This window comes from Rhinolophus hipposideros, assembly GCF_964194185.1.
Source record: "Rhinolophus hipposideros genome assembly, chromosome: 6".
NCBI classification, from domain to species: Eukaryota; Metazoa; Chordata; class Mammalia; order Chiroptera; family Rhinolophidae; genus Rhinolophus; species Rhinolophus hipposideros.
The window spans coordinates 63,148,494-63,164,726 of NC_138052.1; the positions used below are offsets into that span (position 1 = coordinate 63,148,494).

At 36.8% G+C, this 16,233-nt stretch overlaps 1 protein-coding gene across 1 annotated transcript in view; it reads right to left on the bottom strand.

Annotated features, from left to right (window-relative positions):
• Positions 1-2,929: 2,929 nt before the first annotated feature.
• The window catches only part of STAT4 (signal transducer and activator of transcription 4), a gene marked incomplete at its 3' end in the record, with an annotated part of 89,935 nt that continues 76,631 nt past the window's right edge, over positions 2,930-16,233 (bottom strand). Inside the window, exons 15-24 of the mRNA XM_081051976.1 lie at positions 13,803-13,886; positions 12,236-12,334; positions 9,247-9,382; positions 7,638-7,687; positions 6,907-7,001; positions 6,468-6,604; positions 5,956-6,147; positions 4,469-4,535; positions 3,977-4,085; positions 2,930-2,956 (exon numbers count right to left, since the gene is read on the bottom strand). Of these exons, the coding sequence (XP_080908102.1) occupies positions 2,930-2,956; positions 3,977-4,085; positions 4,469-4,535; positions 5,956-6,147; positions 6,468-6,604; positions 6,907-7,001; positions 7,638-7,687; positions 9,247-9,382; positions 12,236-12,334; positions 13,803-13,886 (996 nt within the window). The remainder of the gene's footprint in view (positions 2,957-3,976; positions 4,086-4,468; positions 4,536-5,955; positions 6,148-6,467; positions 6,605-6,906; positions 7,002-7,637; positions 7,688-9,246; positions 9,383-12,235; positions 12,335-13,802; positions 13,887-16,233) is intronic.

Sequence of the window (16,233 nt, forward strand, 5' to 3'; positions counted from 1 at the left end):
GAATTTTAGCTTAGTCTTGCAGGCAGACCAAGGAGCAAAGGAAAGAAAGGAGCTAATTGCTGACCTCTTTGTGTTTAAACACCACATCATTAATGAATATTTATTAAAGGGTAGATTTTGCTAGATTCTAGGGATATAACTGTAAACAAAGCTGCCTTGGTCTCTGTGCATAGAGCTTATTTAGCGTCTAATGAAGAAGACAGATGATATGTGTTTACAACGAAAGTGATAGGAAGTATGGTAAGGAATCTAGAGGATATGGAGCGGGCATGATGTGGAGCTGTGTGTGTGTGTGTGTGTGTGTGTGTGTGTGTGTGTCTGTGTGAGAAAGGCAGGCTTTCCAAAGCCTGAAGGATGTATGAATATTATCCAGGGGACAGATCCCGGAGGTGTTGGACAAATGAGAGGATACAGTGGAGGGAAGTGAGGGTGAGCATAGACCATCAAAGAAACTGAAAGTAGTTTAGTCAGTCTTATGTGTGTTTTGGAGGATGAGAAGCCACTGTCAGGGAGAAGTGATAAGAGAGAAAGCAAGACGAGTTGGAGAGTAAGAACAGACTTTGGAAAGATGTGTTAAGAATTATGGTCTTCATCCAGAACTAGGATTCTTAGCTATTTTTTGTGCCATGGACCCTTTTGGCAGTTGGATGAAACCTATGAACTCCTTCAAAGAATAATGTTTTTAGTTTAATAAAGTAAAATACCTAAGATTAAAAAGGAAACTAAATACACTGAAATGCAGATATTAAAATATTAAAACCAACTTTGTGATACAGGAATATAAGTGCTTCTTTATTAACGGCATCACATAAGATTTAGTAATGGGTCTGATGCAAACTGCTTAGCAGAAGCGGTATTTTAAGGTAACTATAACAAGTGTGATGAAACAAAAATGTGGTGTAGGTCATGGCTTGTTGCTCTTATACCTAATTGAAAGAAATTCCGTTTCAGCTAGAAGTTTATGGAAATAAAATTCTAATTATTGCCATCCAAATTCACAAACCTCCAGCATTCTGTCCGTCCTCTCCAGTAAGAACTGCTAACCCAGAGCATTGCGAGCCATTTGAAGACGTTAAGCAGGGAGTGAAATGATCCGACTTACTTTAAATAGAGCCCTCTGTCTACATAGGAAACCACATGGAACTGTTTGTTGTATTTACTGTATTTACTGATGTTGCAGAGAACGTCCTTCATCATGTTTTTATACTGTCCTCTTTGTGAGGATTTGGGTTGAAATGTCCCGTGTCTTACAGTGGTGATTCCACAACTGTGTGGGTTTGTCAGAAAAGGGTGGATTTTACTGTCTGTAAATTGTACTTCAATAATCCAGACTCTAAAAAATGCAATCAGTCAAATCAATCAATGCTCGTGGTCAGTTTGAAAAAATTAAAAAGACTGTGTTAGAATTGGAGTGTGTGCACAGGTGGCAGTTTACTAAGTCTGGGCTACAATTACCGGCTGTTAGAGCCCAGCGCTAGGATGGTTTGGCCCCGACTTCTATTCTTTCTACCACAGGGAGTATATGGAGCTACTGGACCCTGTGAGGTAAAGAAAAATTCCTTGGGCTTGCAGAGTTATACGCTAATGGTTCTTTGCGGGGCTTTCCTTGCTACCTTAAGACTGTGAGGAAATCTACGGGCAGCTGTCTTTCTTCAGCATTTATTCCAGATCAAGGCACTGGTATTCAGTATTGTTAGTCAAAGTGATTCTTTACATGAAAAAGAATTTTAAAAGGGATTAGCAAAATGGACATCTGTGATTTGTGTGGGATGGATGAGGGGGAAAATGAAAATATATATTTTGAAAAGCTACATTATGTTTCATGAAATACTGCTTATTTGTTACGAGTTGGCAGAAACAATAATTCTGGGATATAGAGGAGGAGATTGATAGGATGGAATCTCTCTAAGGAAGTTTATTTTAAAACCATGTTTTTGTTTTGTTTTGTTGGTTTTTTGAACTCTTTTTCCATCAAACATCGGCCTCTCCCTCTTTGGCTTGTCTGAGAAACAGGAAATGGGTGGAAGAAGTTAGGAAGGAGTCCTCCAGAGGGGACTGTCATCTCTGATTACAGTCAGGGCTCACCTTGGATACCAGCCTCAGGATTTTTCTGCAGTGGGTCATGGCAAATGTCTCAGTATTGTGACTTCCTCACTTGGCTCAGCAGCTTTCCTAGGGCCTGGCGACAGAAAGAGCTCCCCAAGTCCTGGCATCAGACGATTCCCACACTACTGCTAAGGGCAACAGCTGGGCAATAACACTGCTGAGAATCCGGCCTGGCCCATAATATCAGTGCCCCAGATACCACCAGGAATGACTTTGGATCCTTCCCCTAATAAGTGTACCAACAGCTGTGAACCCCGAAGTTGGGACAGTGTTGACATGACAATCAAGAGGCTTCATAATTCACCCCATGGACACCCTGTGAACAGCTGCTATTAATGCCCCATTATTACCTCCATGTTGTGTCTGTGTGATGACTTTTAACCTGCTAGAACTCAGGACATTGGTTTATTTGGCTTTTCTCTCAGGCCTTCCTGCTGGATTTTGAGTCATGTAGGTGTGACTTGGTTATTTTTTGACCTGTTCTGAAATCTCACACTTGAACCTTCTAGAACCAAGATCATAAGTAACATAGGAGAAATAAAATCAGAAGTGAAACAAATACATACAAATGAGGCTTTATATTAACATTGGGTTTCTTAAAGTGTCTTATCTTGCAAGTTTATCTGAAGCTCTGGTTTTTAGCATTTCAATCACAACACTCTCAATTGGGAGTGTCATGCCAGTGAGAGGAGAGCTTCAGACTTCAATCGTTTCCTGGAAACCGGTATATACAAAGCTGAAGAAATAATATGCGATTGTTGGCAAAGATCAGTCTTTAAACTTTTTTTTGCTTCCTTCTTTTGAATATCAAGAGTTTATCTTGTCATTCAGCAGAATATGGAGACTTCATCTAAAATTGAAACATGAAAATGATCTTTGAGGAAACTGTTGTTTTGCAAATAAATCACTATTTCTTAGGTAAACATTCTCTTCTAAGTACTCCATAATCATTCTACCAATTAAGTACAAAGTATTCTCAAATAATTGGGGTTGATCAGTCTAAAATAAAAGCACCTTTTATGTAGATGATAACTGTTTTAAGGAGGCCTATTTATTCCCACCAAAAACATAATGAGGAAATGGGTGCAAAGCGTAATAAAAGTTCTCTCATAACTAAATGATTTAAGGACCGCTAACGTTGGAATAAGCTGTCCAAGGAGAGTATGAATTTTCCATCCCTGGAAATCTTAAAAAGAACTAAAGATCACTTGATTTATAGCCAGATAGAAATCTCTTGGGGCTCAGGGTCCCTCCAAGATTCTATCATTCTGATGTATGTTCATGCTCATGTAAATTGGGGGTTTGAATTGCTTGTCAGTATTGGGGTACAAGAACAGATAGGAGGAATCCTAAATCTCCTTACTGCATTTATAATTATGACTCAGTTCTCAGAAGATTATTATTATACTGCTGTTGATTGTTATTCATAGACTACGTAAAGAAGCTTCTGGGACAAATTAGACAAGTAACAGTTAATCAAGAAAAATTGGGATTTGTGGTGCTTAACTGCTAAAATTAATATTAAACTAGGCTTATAACTATTGACTAATATGTGCGGAGTGCTAAAGTGGAGAGAGTGATAGGGGTGGTAGGGCCAATAATGGGAGAAGTGTATTTGAGTGCGGGTACAGGAATATTTTGCCCTGTGGTAGCTTGTGATGGAAAGAATTTAAAGCAGTTCAAATAAGTGAAGGTGTCTGCTTTCAGTGTGAGTAATATCATCAACACACAGGACTGTACAGACATCCCTTGTGTCATGCTAATGAATTGGTTTCCTCACTGCCCAGCACTTCAGACCATTTGATTCACACACCACCTCCACTTCATTAGAAATGCCCTTGACCAGCAATGGAAAAGAAAGGGAACATACTGCAGTTTCAATTGTTGTGGGACTCAGGTTTTCTCTCAGCACTGCATATACACTTGGAGACATGGGAAGAAGGTCTGATGGAGACGGTGGCTCAGCTGAATCACTTCGGCTTAAAGAGGTAACAAGGTAAATATTGAAAAGAATTAAAAAAAATCATAGCTGATGGCGACTTACTGTGTCAGGAACTCATTTCTAGGGCTTTATTTGTGACACTGAGAATGCCCAATTCATTCTTTGGTAACACAGCGTTCAGCCTACTACATGGAATAAATGTATGGCATGTGAAAGGACAACTTTATAATTCCAGTCATGATAGAATGTGGTGCGTCCTGAAGACACTTTATGTATTAAAGGAAATGGAACATTGAGCATTAAAATACTTTATTCTCAGTTATATCTACTCTGCTCTACCCTTAAATTTTCTATAGGAAAGGTGTTTTTTTTTTAATAAATTCAGTAATAAATATTTTACATGTGACTAAAATTACTTACATTGTTGAGATTGGGATAAAAACAGAAGGAACATAACCTTTGTCTCCCCTTTCTGTTGGTCTCGAGACTGGAAAAGAAAGGCACAAAGTTGGGGAAAATGTTATCAATACTATTGATAAAATTAGAAAAAAACGTCTAAACAGATATAAGTAATGCTAAAAACAGAAAAACATCTCTTGGCAGGCCCAATCTGACTTTACATATTAATGTCTTTAAATGCGTGAGAAAAATTGAGAATCAACTAGCTTCTATGCTACATTTTCTATGCTAATATTACTGTTAGAATTAGTGTTAGCATAGAATACAATATTCTATGCTAATATTAGTGGCTTCTCTGCTATATTTAAGTTTGATTATAAGAACTGATTTATTCATGTATTGATGGATTTATAATAACTCAGGACTTTTCATTAAAACTGACACCAATCACAATCTTATAATTACAAATTTTGAAGCATAAACATCAGTGTTACTAAAAGTCCTACTGTTCTATAGTCACAGTAACATATACAAACCTCACCTTAGTAACATTCCCAAAATTTCTCTGCTATACATACTGAACCTGTGCTTGGTCCAATTGTAATTTGGACCAACTGTAATTTTTTAACTGTAATTTGTTGCATTTGATCAGATATAGACACTTAAAAGCCACAGGGTTTTCTGTTGCTGTTGTTATTGTTTGTTTGTTTTTTTATTTTAGAAGGGAATGAACTAGGGTGGCAGCAAGTGACCCTCTCTGAATGGCAGCTGTAGGATATTCCAAAAGATGGTGCTCAGAGATTTAGTTGCTATAGATGAATATTTTAATAGATCGTATATACTTTCATTAAAGAAACAGAATGGTGAATTTATATTACAATTATGTAGCTAATCTCATGAATGTTCTTTCACGTTTTCAACAAATATTTACCAAATGCCTCTTTTGGCCAGGTATTATTTTGGCCAGGGAAGGTAGGCATGTCAAGACTTGTTATGGGTAGGCTAGGAGGTGGGAGATATTACACAGACCCTCTTGTCTCCTCCCTGGCAAATGAACAATACTGAGTTAGAGACTACAGTAAGGTAAAAAATATAAAGCTTATAAACCCTAAGCTTTTGCAAAAAACAGACTTGCCTAACTTTTACTAGCTTTCTAATAATTACTTTCTTTTCCTCCCTTTCACCCCCCAGTCACAGAAGTATAGTCAGAACCCCAGAAGGAGGAGAAAACCAGAACTCTCCAAGTGGCTGTGAGAAGCCCCCATGGCCACAGTGAAGTCTGGTTACAGCTACTGATTACTAACTACTCTGCTAGAGTTGGACAGCCCCAGCCATCCCCATTCATGACTGCTGACACACGACTTCATTTCCAAGGTTTTGACTGCCACATACCCCTTGGACATGACAGTGATCAAGTAGACATAAAAAGAGGAACTTCATTTACTTTACTCCAATATGATGTTATTTCCCAAAATCTTAAAAAGAAAAGCAAACAGAAAGAACCTAACCTTCGCATGGCTGAGAGCTGTAGTGTTTACCGAAGGCTTTGTCTTTGGGAATGTCAGGGTATAAGTACTTCAGAGGGTTTTCAGGAATATTTTCAGCCATAATAACCTTGTAGTCTCGAAGGATGTCAGCAAATGGCAGAGCAGACAACCGGCCTTTATTGTAGGGTTCTACAGAGTGGAATCTCACTTCTCCTGGAGAAATAGAAAGGAGGGGCATATTTGGGTCCCACAGACATTCTTTGTGGTCATTCTTCCTACCCACATTATCTTCATGACACTGACTATAAAACAATGCCAGCCCTTCTCTACAGTCTGGACAGATTGCCATGTGACACCCACATGAGCTGTGAGAAATTCATGGTACCGTGTTCTGGCACAACTGTAATAACGAATACTCAAACCCACTGAACACGTGGAAAATAGAACAACATGCCACACATTTCTGAAAACTGAAATACGAGTAACCAAACTCAATACTAATTTCACAGGAATAAACAGTAGTGATCATGTACCATTTTCAGAGTGGTCCACCCAAGTGAAAGTTATTCCTCCAAGGTGGCTTTCGCTGAATCTTAACAAAAAGGTTCCAGGCATTTTATCCTTTAGCAAGAGTCGTTCCTTCTCCTTGCTAACAAAGCCCATGACATACCTAAAGATAGAGCAATGCATAGTTTCATCTGATCAAAGACTGTAATTTATTACATTTGCATTTAGTTCATTCACAAAGAATGGACCTAAATTTGTTTTGAGTGTAACCAAAAGCCTATGGTGCCTGAAATAGTCTTATACAGATTGAAGTAAATATAAATATGAGAATGTGAGAAACTGCAACTATTACATTTTTTCCCCTATGACACTACACATGCTTGAATAGAAAAGATTAAATGGAAAAAACTAAGAGCATAAAAATAACCTAATGAACTCATGTGAAAAATATAGCCTGTAACTCACCCATCAATCCAAAGAGGAAGAATGTGTTTCTTAATTAGATCTAATATTGCTTCAAGCCATGTCCAAAAGGTAAATGATTTCCCGGGTAAGTGTTCCTGTTGAAATAAACAAACATCAGGATAATAACTGTTTCACTAGTAATGTTGATATGATAATTTGAGTTCCATTTTTTTTCAGTGAAATATTTCCTTTAAATGAGACAATACTTTAGAATTTCTTTTTAAAATAACCTTAATAAAATAATCATCAAATTCCCAGATTATGATATGGAGACTTAAAAAGGAGCACTATTACATTTTTACCCATCAGATCTACAATACGAAAAATGATAAAAACCAATTCTGGCAAGGACATAGAGAAACATGCATTCTCATCTGGTAAGGACTGTAAATTCAGACAAATTTTCTAGATGGCAATTTGGTAATGCGTATTGAAAGCTTTAAATATTCCTTTAACTCTTTGCTCAGAAATTTTTTGGGGATTTTTATCTGAAGGAAATGTTTAGACAAGCATAAAAAGGTATATATACAAGATCCTAATTCCAACATTAAAAAAATAGCCAAAATTATAAGCAATGGCAGTATCCAACTGGCAGTTTAAAATGTATTTTCTAAATCTTAAAACATTCTTCTTCCAAATTAAATGCATGCTGCCATTGATATTAAAAGACTACCTACGGTTGTTGGGTAGAAAAAAATCATATGTGATGTCCTTCCTTCCCCTGTTTGTACCTTGCAGAACTTGGCCCAGGTGAGATGACCATCACTGTAACCAGATTGGACTAAAATGAAAGAAAATAATGAGATTTTATTAAACAATTAAACTCTTTAATTTGGTGCTCAGTTTAGATTTTCCTTCCCCCCTCTTCTTTCATGCATTTCTTAAGCACCTGCTACATGTTTATAATGTACTTCATGCTAAAGACAGTAACAATATATCACAAAATTTACTATCTAGGAAACAATTCTTTTCCATGGATTTTACTAAAGACAACTTTAGGAAAGGGGTGTCTAGGGCCAAGCCTCCATGAATGGATAGAATATAAATTGTCAGAGGGGGAGGAGGAAGCCACTCCAGTAATAAGAATAATGTAGGATGAATAGTGGACGTGAATATGGCTTATATAGAGGACAATAAGAGCAGCCAGATCTTGGTGGATAAACATTATAAAATCAACTTGTATAAATTAGATGTAGCCAGATTACCAGGAATCTTGGCTACTACGATGAAAAGGATGGACTAAAGATTCATTGGGCAATAAGGAGCCACTGACTGGTTTGATCAGGGCAGTGAAAGGATACAGGGGTTTCTATCTAAATTTCTAAGGAAATCATACTCATAAGAATACTTTGATAAAGAACTGAAAGAAAATGGTGGCTATCTATGCTACATATTTAAGAGCTTTCACTCACTCATTATCAAATATTCATTGAATTCCTACTATGTGGTATGTGCTATAAATAAGAATTAAAGAGGATATTTACATTGGTAAATATTATAATAGTCCCAAAGCCCTGATCTATTTAAAAACCTATTGATCGGGTAAAAGCTACAGCATCACCTGTAAGTCATGTAAATCACATACGTTTCCATTAGTGTTGCTCAAATGCATCTTTGGCCCTACTTTAACTAAAAATGTATACAAATCCAATTTTAACTCTTTTTTTGGTGCTAAATGTGTTCACCCCAGACTTGTCAAAATATAGATATCTCTTAAAATTCTTTTAGAAAGAGCTTACATTATAATCACTACATGGAGTACCAGTGCCTCTATTTTGCAAACTTTAGAAATGTCAAAACTGAAGTTTTCTCAACGTAAAGCATTATTTCCTCGGTGATTTTTAATTTCTATTAAATTGATTTTAAATTTTCAGCTATTTTCTATGTGGTTAATGACCATTGTTAACAATGGATATTAACATGAAAAAGCTAGGCACTATTATAAGACTTCACGTTATATTCACTGCAAAAGGTGTAAGAACACCTTGAAGACTGGAGTGTGGAATGGAAAGGAAGGGGCTAGAGAAGTGGACAGGCCTGGCCTGTGTCTTGGTTCTGCTATGAACTAGCCATGCAGCTGTGGCAAATTACTTAACCTCTGAACTTAAGTGTCCTCATCTATAAAATAGATCATTCTGCTTTAAAGAATCATTGTTTACCCTGAAAGCACTTCTGTAAGAGAGACAGTAAAGCAGTTAGCTCTTGTGCCTGACATTATAGCAGGCACTCAATAAATTGTGACGATCCTTGTTATCATTAATAGTAGTAATATCACCCTGCTTCTTTAAAACACTTGAGTACTAAAAACAGGAGCAAGTTCCCCCATTGACCAGCTCTCACCTGTCAGCTTCTCTGCTAGCATGTCGAGTTGATCTGAGTTAAGGCCACGACCGACATATGATGAAAACTGCCAGCTCATCACTTCCAGGAGTTGACTCAAAGTGGCAGATGGAGGGTTATTAAAGAAAACCAAGTTCTGAAATAGAGTTGCAATGATGATTATATTTATTAATCACACTGAACACACGATAATTCAATATATAGGATTCCTGATTTAAACTCTTTAGACCAACCTAAGTTAACAATACATACAGAATACCTCATTTCTGTTGTGGTTTTTAATTAAGACTGATTTTTTTTCTTTTCCTAAAGTGTTCCTTGTTTCTTCAGACTAAAATAATATACAGCTCCATCTTATCCTTGAAAAAAAATCATTGGGCGTCTTTTTATCTTTCCCTGGACTATAGACTATCATTAAATTCATATAAGTACGAGGTGTGACCAAACCATACAGTGACTGTTTAAATGAAAAAATATTTACAGTAAAAGACGCATTGCCATTTATCCCCCTCAAAGTACTCCCCCTCACTTCAAACACATTTATCCCATTGTTCTTGCCACTTTCTGAAGCAGTTCTGGAAGTCCTCTTTCGTGAGTGTCTTTACTTCATCCTCCTTCATGACAACGGTCCGTGTCACATATCACTTCTGTTATGGCAATTTTTGTCAAATAAAAACATTACTGTATGTCCTCATCCACCTTATTCACCGGGTCTGGCACCGTGCGACTTCTGGCTCTGCCCCAAAGTCAAAATGACCATGAAAGGTAAATGTTTTGAAACAATTCAGGATATCGAGGAAGCCATGACAGCACAACTAAAGACACTCATGAAAGAAGACTTCCAGAACCGCTTCAGAAAGTGGTTCGAAGCGAGGGGGAGTATTTTGAGGGGGATTAATGGCAATGTGTCTTCTACTGTAATCAATTTTTTTAAATTGAAACATTCACCATATTTTTTTATCACACTTTTTACTTAACACTGTCCAACAAATAACTGGACAGATATTGTTTTCTGAAATAGTACTAATTTTGAACAAAACTTATATCATGTTATTTAATTGGTTTATCATGGGTTGGTACAAGCTATACCTTGACCAGACAAAGCATCCCAAACACAAAAGCAGTTAACTCTCAAGCTAAGGAAGATGACCCTACCATATGAATTTATAGTTAACCTGAGACTCCTGTTTTACAGAAATTAGTAGTCTTTTCTTATGTTTCTCTAGACAAGAGAATCTTCTGCATGATCAACTGTAAACAAGACTGTACCAGGAACTGGGTCGACAATAGTGGAACAGAAGACTTCGTCTTAGATTTCGGGGAAGCAGAAGGTGTGAAAGATGTTCTAAGAAGACAAGGAGGTAAAGAAATGAGAGATCTAGTGCAGGACAAGGATAAGACCTTTGGCGAACATGAAAGGGAACCAAGTCAAGAGATTTCAGAAAGTGAGAATAAAAGGACACAGCATCCAATAAGGAGTGGGAGATAAGAAGGGGAGGAAAGGAGAGAAAGAATTTCTAGAGAGGCCATTTTCCTTGAACTTGAGAATTGTGTCTGGATAAATAGCCAAAAATCATAGAATATAATCAGGGTCTAGGAGCTTGGATTTTGAAGCAGAATAAAATTAAGAAGAGAAATCAGAGTTAGTTGTTATGTTGGACTCTGTAGGTAGGCTATGCATCTATATTTTAGGAGCTGCATATGATCTACATCTCCAGATTCCTCATCCAGGAGCTGAGCAGAATCTGGGACAGTTAGTGTGACAACTTTGGTATCTTTCTTATAGAAGAAGGATGCTGAAGAAAGCTAACTGCAGCAGCACTGTACTCTGAAGCTAGAGGACAGGGAAGTGTCCTATCTTCCCTCCTACATCCTGGAGTTGGATGGAAAGCTCTTAATGTGTGTAGTTCCTAGTGGGGAAAGACGTTTTCATTTCAGTGGTATTGGCTGTTCTTGGCTTTAAAGACCAAGTGACTTCTCTAATCTTCTCACTGGAGGCTGAAAGGACGGAAGCAAGGCCCAAAGCTCTCCCAAAGCAGCCTTCCTTTGCAGTTACTCTGTCTCAGACGCCAGAGCTGAGTCATTTTGCATGCTCTTTTTTTATTAGGCACATTAAATAAAAGGCAAAGAACACTTAGAGCTGACTCATTATATCTGTTCCATTGCCAGGACCTAAGGTAAAAGAATTCTTCCCTTTCGAAGGAATATTTGCTTTGAATTAAGAAGAAATGTTATTTATATCTGACCTGTTTTCTCTAGATTTTGGTGGTTTCCAGGACAACACACTCTGGTTTTCTAAGAGGGAACAAGGGGAAGTGCTGACTCATCTTTTTTTTTGCCACTCCCTTCCCTGGTTGTCTTTTAAGAAGAGCATCTATTCTCTGCCTGCTTTGTAACTTGAGGCCAACTTTTGATCAGTGTCTCAAGTAACCACCAGATGGCAATAAAACCCAACTTGAGCCTAGAATGGATTAAATCTATAATCAACGTCAATGGATGAAATCTACAATCAACTCAAAAATTTGTATGTAGTTAGGCAAGATTGATTGAGTCTAGTTACTTATTTGGAAACCAATTCTCTACCTCTGTAGAAGAGCCTGTGGAGAGATGTGGCCAAAAGTAGTTAAGGAGGTAAACAGCAGATAGTCATCAAATTCTGCAGCAAGGTGTCCCCCCCAGAGCCCAGTTAGCACAACCACAGGATGACCCTAGAATTCTCTGTGATGCACATATTTGGGAGCTGACCAGACCCACTGTCACTTTTGCTAGCCAGAACTCTCTCAGGGTCCAAGTACATTTGAACATAATACTTTAAATATAACTTGAGAGAGGAATCCTACAACTAGACATATTGGAGTTCTGGAATAAAACAACCAACAAAGACATGCCAACATTTTACTTACATACATATACAATAAAGATGGGCTTTATTGACAATAAAACAAATCGAATAGAATTAAAGGAGGAGAAATAGGGATAGAGAATTTACCTGGGAATCATTGGTTGACACGTTGTACCAAATGATGGATGCCCAAGCATTAGGCAACTGACTGACATTGGAAATCATCACCACAGGTAATGAGCTGGTCTGGTTTAAAAAAAAAAAAGCATAGTTATTACAGGTAGCTACACTTTAAATCGATTTTACACTTGACCCTCTTCTCTCTCCCCAGAGCCATCTCAAGGCAATCCCACTACTCCAATCCTGGTGTCTATACTACCCTCATCACTAAAATGGTGTGTGAAGGCACTGGAACTTTCTGAGCATATATGAGTTAAGGGTGTAGGAAGGAAAGAAACTATAGAAACAGGAATCCTTTCAAAAGTGCTTGGTCAGTCAGCTTCTCCAATATCTTCCTTGACGTTGTATAAATATTTATACTTTCTTATATCACATACTGCCTTAAATGCAATAAATTAGAGCTTGTATTGATTTAGCAACTATCCTCTTAATAAGTTACATTAAGGAATCTAATTTTAAATATTTCTCTGGAATGGATCAATATGGTCAAATTATGATCTAACATCTAATTAATATACCAGACATAGGAGTTTTATTATACAAGATGAAGAGGTAAGCAATTTTGGAATACAAAACATTATGGGAGATAGAGTTGTCTGGTTTGTAGTGGTAGAACTCAACTTAGTATTATTGGTACTGTAGTTTTCAACTTTAAGGAATAAACACACTTTCACAGACTAGTCTGGGAAACTAAGCAACTTTCATTCGTCCCTTCCCAATAACAAAGGTTAGGTAACTGTAGGTAGTGAAAGAACCATTTGACGAACTTAATAGCTCATGGCAACAGAAGTTCAGGGGAAAGAGATGAGGAAGGAATCCATAGAAGACTTTGTAACTATATTTATGTTCATTAAGATAACAGTAAAGGCAGAACTCTAAAATAATACACCCTACAAATAGGATCGATCATACTCAGGATGTGTGAAATTGTGTTTGTTCATTCACGTACTCATTCATTCATTTATTCAACAAATGTTGATCATCTGTTATGTGGTGGGCATTGTACTAGGCACTGGAAATGAGGCATGATATCCTGCCTTCAAGGAGCTCATAGACAATCATGTTCAATTTAATTCCCAAAGTTTCTTTACTTCTTCTTTGACTTCAATGGTGAATGTTGTAAGAGGATCAAAACCACATACTGTTAATGCTCCTATCATTTATCTTTACTCATCATATTAGAAAATCCTTCTTTCTGAGGGATTTTTATGTACAAGTTAAATTTTTGAAAAGATATATGACATGGTTCAGGATATTTATTTCTCTTTAGGCTTTCCACTGAGTATCCATGACACAGAAAATATATATGTATATTGAATTCATAATGCCCATGAGATTTTATCATTCATATTTAATCAGAATAGTATAGGTTGTCTAATTAGTTAATATTTGCCGTATTGATTTTCTAAATTAAAGCAAAAATAATGAATAGGGATGTACTAATACCTAGAAAAGACTGAGCTTTCATTTATAAATGCTGACCAATTCCTGAAAATGTTATTAGTAAATAGCAGATGTTTCTTGAAATACCCACCTCCAAATCTACAGTCATGCCATAGAGACAAATCTGTGTTTCAAAGGTTATGGAATGAAGCTCCTCAGTCACCATGTGACAGCCCTAGGGGAGAAAGAAATAAGTTTTTATCTTACAAATGCAAACTTGCCATCTATGAAAATCTATAAAAATCAATAAATTCTCAGAGTATATGCCCCCAAATATTCCCTAGAATGGAATATTTTTTCTTATTATTTTGAAAGTTAGTTAGGTTACATATAGAGTTTGACAAATCTTCATTTCCAAACAGAATAATTTTTTTAAAAATTTATTGGGCTGACAATTGTTAATGAAATTTCATAATTTCAGGTGTACAATTCTGTATTACATCATCTATAAATCCCATTGTGTGTTCACCACCCGGAGTCAGTTCTCCTTCCATCACCATATATTTGATCCCCCTTCCCCTCATCTCTCATCCCCCACCCCCCTTAACCTCTGGTAACCACTAAACTATTGTCATAAACAGAATAATTTTAACAATATAATTTCTGGCTTTTATAATTCCAGTATATTTTCATCACTTGAAATTCAGACAAATCATTCTTTATTTTCTAATTTTGGGAAATCAATCCTTTTGGCTTACCAACTAGTAATAAAAGCAAGTCATATGTGTGTAGATATAACAGAAACAACTTGGTGTCACAATGAATTTGTTAAAAAGAAAGCAAGATTTCCTTTGAGTTAAATATGGTGGGTAGAAAACCTACCTGTATTTTCCTCTACTCCCTCCAGAAAGTTCAACACAGAACAGCTGGAATTTTGTTTACTTTCAAATATAAAGTAAAACTATAACCAAGATCTCCTAGTGAGAGGTAGGGAAGTGTGGAGTGAGGATGGCAATAAGGTGCCATGTGCCTCAGAGCCAGAGGCCTGATGCAGTGAGCCCCTGAGGCTAGAGAATGAAGAGGGCTGAATTGGAGAAATTATGAGCTCCAGCATGCAGGAGATTCCACCTCTCCCCAACCCTTGTTGGGGACAGGAGGTTTACTCTCTGGAGCTAATGAATCAGAGGAACTAAAGAGGCTCTCTGCATTTTGGATACAAGGTCAAGCTGAGGGCAGAGGTGAAGTGCTGTGTTAAAGAGAAGAAGACCTTGTAAAAATGTACAGGGAAGCTCATGCCCTTCCTGTTTGACATCTCTAGGAAAGATATCCAAGAAGTGGACTAGAACTAGGGAAACAACTTGTAGATACTGCCTTTGGGGGTCCCCCAATGAGATAGCCATCCTAATAATCACTCTTAAGTCTATAATTCCCACCATGCACAATTAATGAAATATACATATTTCATTAAAGAGTTCTTAAAGATGTTTAAACTTTTAAAATTAATATTCTTACAGATATAACAAATATCTTACACCAGTGAAACAAAGACAACATGTTATTAAAAGAAACATTCAGAAAACAATAATGAAGAATTAGAAATATAATAAGAGAAATAGGCAAATCAGTAGAAGAACTGGAAATGGGATGAAGGAAATGATCTGGAAAGTAAAACAAAAAAAAGAAAACCCCGAAGAAATGAAAAATAAGATAGGAAAATATAACACAGAATTAATACACAACCCCCCGCAACAAACTAGCAGAAGTTCTAGAAAGAGAACAGATAAAATGGAATAGAGGAAGTATCAAAGGCATAGTCCAATGGTAACTCTTATACACTGCTGATGGGAGTTGGTACAATCCCTTTGGAAAATAATTTCTCAATATCTAATTAAGTAGAAGATGCACTCCCTAGGGTGATTGTAAAAGGACGTTTGAAAACAAACCAAAAAAATTCCAAACAAAAAGCAATTGAGCAGTAGAATCAGAGGTCAATCAACTCAGATTGGAGCAACAGATGGAGGGTTCCGAGGGATGTTGCCAAGAAAAAAGAAAAAGAAATTCAGATTGACATGTTTGACCAAATTGTGAGGAGTTTTTAAGTAACGAAGGAAAGGGGCTATAATAATGACAAGTATATAAAACAAACTGATCAAATACAAAAAATCGAGGCAACTAATAAATACAGGGACGACTAAAAGTAATACAAGAATGGAAATACAATCATATTATTATATGGCTCAGCTGTGAACAATTTTTTATAATCATACTAATGTAAACATTGAACATATTAAGTAAACCAAAATATGTCATGTAATGACATTGTGAAGATGGGGGAAATTTATATGTATGGGGAGAGCTGCTATAAAAGAACCATAGCTTAACCATTTATGGAAAAAATTCAGGAATTAAATGTACAAAATTTTTTAAAAAGTGGAGAAATATCAGTATGCTATGAGCATGATATTTATAGCTCAGAAAATGATCACCCTGGGGAGAGGGCTTGCAGTGGAAAGGAGTGGAACAGAAATTGCTGTTTTTCCCAGATGAAATTTACCTTGTTATGTGCTTAGGACCAGCAGCAT